The sequence below is a fragment of the Arabidopsis lyrata genome (genome assembly GCF_000004255.2).
Source record: "Arabidopsis lyrata subsp. lyrata unplaced genomic scaffold ARALYscaffold_3, whole genome shotgun sequence".
In the NCBI taxonomy this organism is placed as follows: domain Eukaryota; kingdom Viridiplantae; phylum Streptophyta; class Magnoliopsida; order Brassicales; family Brassicaceae; genus Arabidopsis; species Arabidopsis lyrata.
The window spans coordinates 12475394-12484374 of NW_003302553.1; the positions used below are offsets into that span (position 1 = coordinate 12475394).

Below are 8981 nucleotides of genomic sequence, written 5' to 3' on the forward strand. Positions count from 1 at the left end.
GTTACATTCCCTTTGTTTTAAAGTTACAAAATCTTAGAATGTGATTCTTTTTCTCCCAAAAATGTTGTTTTAACTAAACAAATAAGTTGTTGATAAAAAAAAAACAAAAAACAAATAAGTTAACCATTATGCTTTCATCTATATATACATTTTTGGAGACATTTATGAAATAAATCCTATAGTTCCAATTTATTTACGATCAAATGCCATTGACATTAATTATTTAGATTTTCAAAATTAAATGAAAGATATTAACATTAAAAATCATTTCCAAAAATCTTAACCTAATATATTAAGCATAACTAATTCTTGCCACAATTACATCCATATTCAATTCGATTTCCTTAAAAGATCTCAACAATCCCTACATTTAATCGTAGCCATTCAAATCTTAATCCGGTTTTTAATCTTCAATCTTGACCGTCGGTCATACGCAATTAATTCAGAAATTATTATATAGTATTAATTATTATTAACTAAAATTTAAAAATATATATATAAAATCAAACTTTTAAATTGACTCAAATTATATGTCTATTAAATAAAATATTATTAAAAATAACAAAATGATGTTTAATTTCACGGGACGAGGTTATATAGTGGGACGGGTTTGGATCGATATTAATACGGGATGGTATTAATATCACAGATGAAATCTTAAAATTAACAATCAAAATACAATTAAACAATCTTAAACACTTAACAAAATAAACAATATTAAAAAATACTATTTAAAATTTAATTTTTTAGTTAAAAAATCGACACACGGTGTACCGCGGGGTAAACTCTAGTGTATATGCTAACTTTTCTTTCCATATGTGCATGTATAGGATTTCTATAACATTTTATACAAAATTAATCAATATAAAAAGTTGGTAATAGAGTGAGGGCTCGTTAAAAGTGAGAGAGGGGAAGAGGACCGGGGAAGTTAGAGTAAAAACAGGATTTATTTGAAACTCATTTTCAACAAATATATTTGATTGTGTTTATGTATTAAAATATTATGATAATATATTCAAATATATGAATTATTACACAAAATTAACTATGTTTTAAAGTTATATCGTAAATATTTTCGAAAGATGTTAAAAACATTTATGAATAAAATGTCAAAAAGAAGAATTATGATTAAAAACACTATTGAAATTTTTTTAAGAATGTAAAATTATTTTATAAGTGACAAAATACATAACGAAGAATTATAATATATATATATATATATATGAGAAATTCTAGCAGGTCAAAACCCAAACATTCGGATGGAGTCGGTACTCAGAATGACTTGTGGGTGCCTAAGAACTTCGCCCGAGAATTGGTGTTTTTGTTTGTCCACTGTTCTTTAAATATAAAATTAATATTTATTCTATTATATATATTCAATAAAATATAAAATTTGATGACGTAAATTACATCTATAAGATAAAAAATAAACATTTACAAGATCTCATAAATTTATATTTATATTGATAAATTAACTGAGTAAAAAAACTTCTCCTTGAATATTCATGTGACGAATTGGAATCATTGTTGTTTTCCTAATAATGTAGATAATTTCTGGATTACTATACCATTTGAAAAGATTCATTTGACGATGACCACATTTAAAACGCCCAATCACGAGCGTCACATGAGGATGTCTTCTCATATTCGACTTTGTAATAGTGTTAACGCAACATCAATATTTTATTCTATACAATCCATATATATTGCTTTAAGATAGAAAACATTATTGTTACCATATAAAATAATTAAATAAAAAATTCACTATATAATCTGTCTAATTCTAAGAAAAAAATTGTTGGTATCTTCATTAGAATTTTATATGTAAAGTTGATTAAAACTTCTCCATTTTTATAATCATTCCAAAAAACTTTAGTTAGATATATCAAGAATGAGAAGAATTTCTTTAATATTAAAATGATGTATGTTTAAATAGTTTAGAGTATAAAGAATTTTGAGCCATTTTATAGATTATTAATTATTTTTAGATTTATCATGAAATAAATAAATAATCTATGTTAAAGAACAAAAATTTGGGAACTATATAGGAAGAAGGATAAATATTTTTTTTTTTTTTTTTCTTTTTTTTTTTTGAAAACGAAAGAAGGATAAATATATAGAGTTCAAAAAAAATAAACATTTAAATAGAAAACTATTCATACAAAAAGTTGTGAGGAAAAAATGCAATGAAATATAGTGAAGAGACGTATCTAAATGAATAGATGCAACTATAAAGACACAACCGTAAACTAAAAAAATACGAATACAATTGAACAAATAGAACTGTCCCAAAAAAATAAGCGTCAATATTTTAACCAAAAAGTACGAAAAAGAAAAAATTTAGAAAAAATAATTGTTAGTATTTTAACAGAAAGTTGCGATAAAAAGACACAAACAAAAAAAAATAACCATCAATATTTTAACGGAAAGTTGCGATAAAAAGACACAACCAAAAAAATAACCGTCAACAAAAAAGTAACGTTAATATTTTAACGAAGAGTTGCGATAAAAAGAAGGGAAACAGCCGAGAAAAAATAACCATCAATATTTTAACGAAAAGTTACGATAAAAAGTCAGCAACAAAAATAGTAATCGTCAATATTTTAACGGAAACTTATGATAAAAAGTAACCGAAAAAATAACCGTCAACAAAAAAAGTAACCGTCAATATATTAACGAAGAGTTGCGATAAAAAGACAAAAACGAATAAAAGTAACGGTCAATTTTTTAACCGAAAATCGCGATAAAAAGACACAACCGAAAAAATAACCGTCAACGAATAAAATAACCGTCAATATTTTAATGAAGAGTTACGATAAAAAGACACATTTATGAAAAAATAACTGTCAATATTTTAACGGAAAATTATGATAAAAAGACACAACCAAAAAAAATAACCATCAATATTTTGCCGACAGTATTTTAACGAAAATTTGCGATAAAAGACACAACCGAGAAAAAATAACCATCAATATTTTGCCGGAAAGTTACGATAAAAAGACATAAGCGAGAAAAAATAACCGTTGATATTTTCACGGAATGTTGTGATAAAAAGATACAAACGAAAAAAGTAACCATCAATATTTTAACGGAAAGTTACGATAAAGAGACACAACTGAAAAAATACGCGTCAACAAAAAAAGTAACCGTCAATATTTTAACGAAGAGTTGTGATAAAAAGACACAACCGTGAAAAAATAACCGTCAATATTTTAACGAAGAGTTGCGATAAAAAGATGCTACCGAGAAAAATAACTGTCAATATTATAACAGAAAGTTGCGATAAAAAGACACAACCGAGAAAAAATAACCGTCAATATTTTAACGGAAAATTGCGATAAAAAGACATAAACGAAAAAAGTAACCGCCGATTTTTTATCGAAATGTTACGATAAAAAGACACAACGAAAAATAATCGTCAACAAAAAAATAACCGTCAATGTTTTAACGAATAGTTGCGATAAAAAACACAACCGAAAAAATAACCGCTAATATTTAAACGAAAGGTTGCGATAAAAAGATGCAACCGTTCAAATGTGCAAAAGACATTTATTGAGATTGCAATTGTATATAGATTTTGGTGGAGAATGAATTTTTTTATACTCCATTAACCAACGGTAACATTTGCAATTCGTTTGTGCTATTGAAGAATAATGGGAGAATCAAAAATTAAGCGCTAGTACATTACTTTTTGTCGCCTAATATATGATAGCGTTTATTATTTTAGAAACGTTTTAAAAAATCAAGTATAAATTAACCATAGCAGAAACACATAAATTGTTATTCTGAAATGCTATTAATATTCAATTTTTTTTGTAGTGAATACAATTTAAGATTATTTTACCATTATTTATTATTATTGTTAAGAACTCTTCATGGAGTTCCACTATTGGAAATTATCTTAAACAACCTTGCAATGGAGCTGCTCCTAAAGCCTTTAAATATATGGGAAAAATGTCGTTTAATAGCCGAACTTTCAAAAAATGGCCGTTTAATACGTGAACTTCTTATATGGCCAAATTAAACATGAACTTAAAGTTGACCGGCCATTTTACATATACATAACCGTTGACCAGACCAAAAACAACGCGACGTTATCTGTCGTTAACAGATCCGATAACAGCCGTTAGCACACGTTAACAATTCCGTTATTACCTAAAACGACGTCGTTTTGTGCTTAGGAAAAAAAATAAAAAATTCCCAGCAGATTATTAAAAAAAAAAAAGATTACAGAATTCGTCTTCGTCTTTTTCGTCATTGTCATCCCAGTTTTCACCTCATTGTCATCCCAGTTTTCACCTGATAAAAGATTTCCAACAAATTTGACAACATGGTTTATTCCATTCTCACTCGCACTAATAAGTGTTTTTCGCTCATAAATCATTTACCTTTTCAATTACTCAAATTCCAAATCATAAAAAAAAACTCCCGAGAAAATGGCTCTCCGATCTGTCAAAACGCCGACCTTGATAACTCCGGTCACCGTCGTCTCCTCCTCCGTTATCAACAAGCCTCAATCTATCAGATTCTCTCTTAAACCAACAGCGGCACTCGCCGTTCACAACCGTCAGCCATCGTTCTACGGTCTCAAGCTCAAACCAACAAAATTCCGATGCTCTGCGTCGGCGCTTACGCCGCAACTTAAAGATACGCTGGAGAAACTGGTGAATTCGGAGAAAGTGGTTCTGTTCATGAAAGGAACGAGAGATTTCCCGATGTGTGGATTCTCCAACACTGTGGTTCAGATCTTGAAGAATTTGAATGTTCCTTTCGAAGATGTGAATATTCTGGAGAATGAGATCTTGAGGCAAGGACTTAAAGAGTATTCAAATCCCTAATTTTTGAGAAATCCCCAAAATAAGAACCCTAGCTGGAAGTTAGGGATTTGATAATCAAATTGGGGATTTTCAAAGTTTAGATTAGGTCTGAAACGACGTCGTTTTGGGTAATAACGGAATTGTTAACGTGTGCTAACGGCTGTTATTGGATCTGTTAACGACAGATAACGTCGCGTTATTTTTGGCCTGGTCAACGGTTATGTATGTGCAAAATGGCCGGTCAACTTTAAGTTCATGTTTAATTTGGCCATATAAGAAGTTCACGTATTAAACGGCCATTTTTTTAAAGTTCGGCTATTAAACGATATTTTTCCCTTAAATATATACACACTGTTTTTTTTTTATAATTGATTTTAGTTTTTTTTTATAAATATATCTGAAATTTTGGTGCCGTAATTGTTTTCTTTATGTATTTTAATAATTCTGACTTGTCACTTTTGTAGGATTAAATTCTGACTTGTCACTTTTGTAGGATTAATTCTAACGTTTACAGTCTATAGAGTATTATATTGTATGGTTTTTAAATGATGACAACAAAAACCTTTGTCTATTGCCACCTAGTTAAAATAGTTAATGAATACGCCACTACTCGGAAATATGCTCACAAAGGCTCGATTGTTATAAAATGGTAATTATCCATTACGGATCATTATCCACTTCCTCTCTTATCTATTGTTTACTTAGCATGGAAGTAGCTTGATCACCAAGTTTTTATTCCCCTATATATATGTTGCTTTGTACGAAGAATTGGTAATAAGAATGAGAGAGAAGTTGAGTCATTGTTCCACTTGCTCTTCCTCTCTACGTTTTCCATCTCTTTTAATTATTCCTCATACACATATCATATAATAATAATATATATATTTGCGTTATATTTTATAACACGTTATCAGCACGATGTTTTTACCGCTTGAGCATTTACGAGGTAAGTAAAATTTAATGTTGTTTACATTCATTTATGTTTATAGAACGTAAATATTTTAGACATCGTGAAACTGCCTTTTTCCGGTTTGATCGTTATAAGTGGTAGGCTCTGCCTCCTTCACGATCAATTAAAAAGCTATGTCTTTTCCGAATAGATCGTTATATATGGTAGGCTATGCCTCCTTTACGATCAAATAAATAGCTATGCTTTTTCCGGATCGATCGTTATATGGTAGGTTTTACCTTCCTAACGATCAAATGAAAATTTATATTTTTTCCGGATTGATCGATATATATGGTAGGCTCTGCTTCCTTCTCTACGATCAGACGAAAGCTATGTCTATTGAATTCTTAATGGAAGGCGATGCCTCCTGAATTCTTGTATGAAAAGGATTTCGTCTCTATATAATTAATTTTATGAATTTATGTGTTTAATTATTTTTATTTATTTTATTCGTAAATAATAAATATATGTGTTATATGAGATTTAAAGACTTTAAAATATGTCTTTAAAATCAAATATATATCTCTTATGAGAATATATAAAGCACGTGTCAAAATATTTTTAGACAGTGCAAAATAAATTGGAAGGTCTAGATGAGCTTGTCTCTCGACTTCCAAATGCATCAGATTCATAATAATCGATGCTTCGTGTTTTCCAAAGTCTCAAAAAAACTCGTGTAGTTTCAAAGACATTTATTTTTATAATTATTATACTGAGACTATAAATAATTGTGGTATCAAATATTAGACCACAATGGAGACACGCAAATGTATGATTATATTATGCAAAATAAAGATGGCAAAATTATTTATAATAGTAAACATGAAGTTTACTAATGCTTTAAGCATAGCATAACCGGTTAAGCCATCCCGGTAGAAAAATGCAATTAAAAATAATGATCCAGATCCAGGATCCGTATCAATGCCAGCAAGGGCCTGATTGAAAAAACAAAAGTGCAATATATTGAATTTCTCTTCCTTAATAAAAGAGATGTCTTTGACCTCTTGTCACTACATCTAAATATGTAAAACCTGTTATGTGCAAGTGGGTCTTCGTGCGTAAAAATTGAAATCACACGATATAAAGCCCGACTTGTTGCACAAGGTTTTTCTCAAAGACCTGGAGTTGATTATGAAGAAACATATTCTCCGGTCATGGATGCAATTACATTTAAGTACTTAATGAGCCTAGCGGCCGCTAATAATTTAGAAATGTACCTTATGGATGTAGTGACAACATATTTATACGGATCATTGAAAAATGATATATTTATATGAAAATCCCAAGAGGATTAAAAGTTCCATAAACATTAGACTCAAAGTCTAATGAAATATGTACGGTCAAATTACAGCGATCACTTTACGGATTAAAATAATCCAGACGCATGTGATATTATCGCTTAAGCGATTATTTATTAAAGAAAGGGTATATCTGTTAATAACGATATATGCCCTTTGCGTCTTTATTAAGAAATCTCTATCGAGATTTGTGATCATTGCTGTAGATGTTGATGACCTAAATTGGAACTCAAAAAGAGTGATTAAATATCACTAAAATTTTATATAAACAAAGAGAATGCTATTCAAGCATTGCATGCTTCCGTCCACATTTCAGAGGTAACATTTAATTTATGTTAAATTTATTTAAATTCATTTAAATTTTATATTATATACGGAGTTGAAGGTTATATACATTCTCCTTAACTCTGTAGTAGGTTATGCCTCCAGAATTATATGGTTTTTGGCCAAATCACCATTTTTATTTATTTAATAAGCTCATTGTATATGCTGGTTGATTTCCTCAATAATCTCCAAATTAATCCCTGAATATAACCGATCTAAAAATAAGATTCGGTCCAAGATAAATAGGCTTAAAAAGCCATCATTTTGAGAAGGGGTATTATAAGTCCCACATTTTTATAAGGATCTAAGAATAAATACATGATCCAGATTGGATATGTTGTTGATCCTAAAGTGGGATTCAATTCGAGATGAATGAACTCGAAGAGTTATCATCTCGAGGGGGAGAATTAGAGGAATCCCACATCGACAATAAGTCGATAAATTTTGGTGAGTTTGACACCCAGAGCGAGATAACTCTGGTGAAGTCATATCCTAAAATTTATCGCTTTTTGATAAAATGGAACATCAAAAAATGATGTTCACTCTCAAAATGAGCTTCGTTCATAACGCAAATCCAAGAGATTGCAAAAACGATTCATGGTGATTTAATCTTCATGTTTTTACATGCAACATGCAGTTTTGCATATAGTAATGATTATATATAAGGCCAACGATTTATAAGAAATATTTCTCCAATGTTATATATACATGATTGGAGATCAAATGTTTTTAATTTTGAATTTTATGGGTGTGAGGTATATGTTATAAATGCTCCTCTGCATCGCATAAAAATATCATCCAAAAAGGATGAAATATATAGATGCAGGAGATGAATCTATGCTCTACAAATACTGAGCCATCTTATGAGAGATGTGCCTATTGCAAGATTTGCAAATCATCATGTTGATGATAAAGTTCCCCATCATTATGGGAGAATCATTGAATAGTTCAGATCTTTGAACAAATGACTATAATAAATATGAACTTAAGAGTTCAAAGTTCAAATAGATCACTATTCATAATAAATTGCAAATGAAATGCAAAAAGCTGATGGATGAAATTTCATGAAATTATTGATCCTCGTATAAATACATATGAACTTAAAGTTCATAGGAAATCTCTTGTCCTAGCTAAAAATGCTCTACAAAATTATGTCTCTGGCGGATGACATATTATTGTCTATAACACGATAAAAACGTGATAGACAACTTTGGTTCCAAATATAAAGAAAATCCTCGAAAATAAAAAAGGAGCATATTATTATTAAAAAGAGGATTTAACTCTTAAAAGAAGAGCATATAGACTTCTAAAGAGGAGTATAGAGACTCCTCAAGATGAGCAAAAAGACTCTTCAAGAAGAGTAAAGAGACCGATTGCCATGGTTAATAACGAAATCAGGTACCTGAATAAAATCATTTATAATGATTAAGAGATCTCGGTTAACCATGTCACTACGGCAAATATGGAACCAAATAAAACATAATGTCGACAATAAAAATGATCTAGCGCGCAAATGTAATTAATGAGGATCATAAATCTCCGCTCTGTGAGCGTAAAGAGATATATATTGGCCAATAAACAAAGAGGCAGCCA

General features: G+C 29.7%; 1 protein-coding gene across 1 annotated transcript; it reads left to right on the plus strand.

Moving 5' to 3' along the window:
- Positions 1-4377: 4377 nt before the first annotated feature.
- Positions 4378-4853, plus strand: LOC9321752 (monothiol glutaredoxin-S14, chloroplastic). Its single transcript, XM_002883530.2, has one exon. It carries the CDS (start codon positions 4437-4439, stop codon positions 4836-4838), a length of 402 nt encoding a protein of 133 aa, XP_002883576.1. The 5' UTR covers positions 4378-4436; the 3' UTR covers positions 4839-4853.
- The last annotated feature ends 4128 nt before the right edge of the window (positions 4854-8981 follow it).

What these genes read in the sequence shown, in the direction of transcription:
- LOC9321752 (XM_002883530.2), top strand. Translation starts at nt 4,437, where the DNA reads ATGGCTCTCCGATCTGTCAAAACGCCGACCTTGATAACTCCGGTCACC.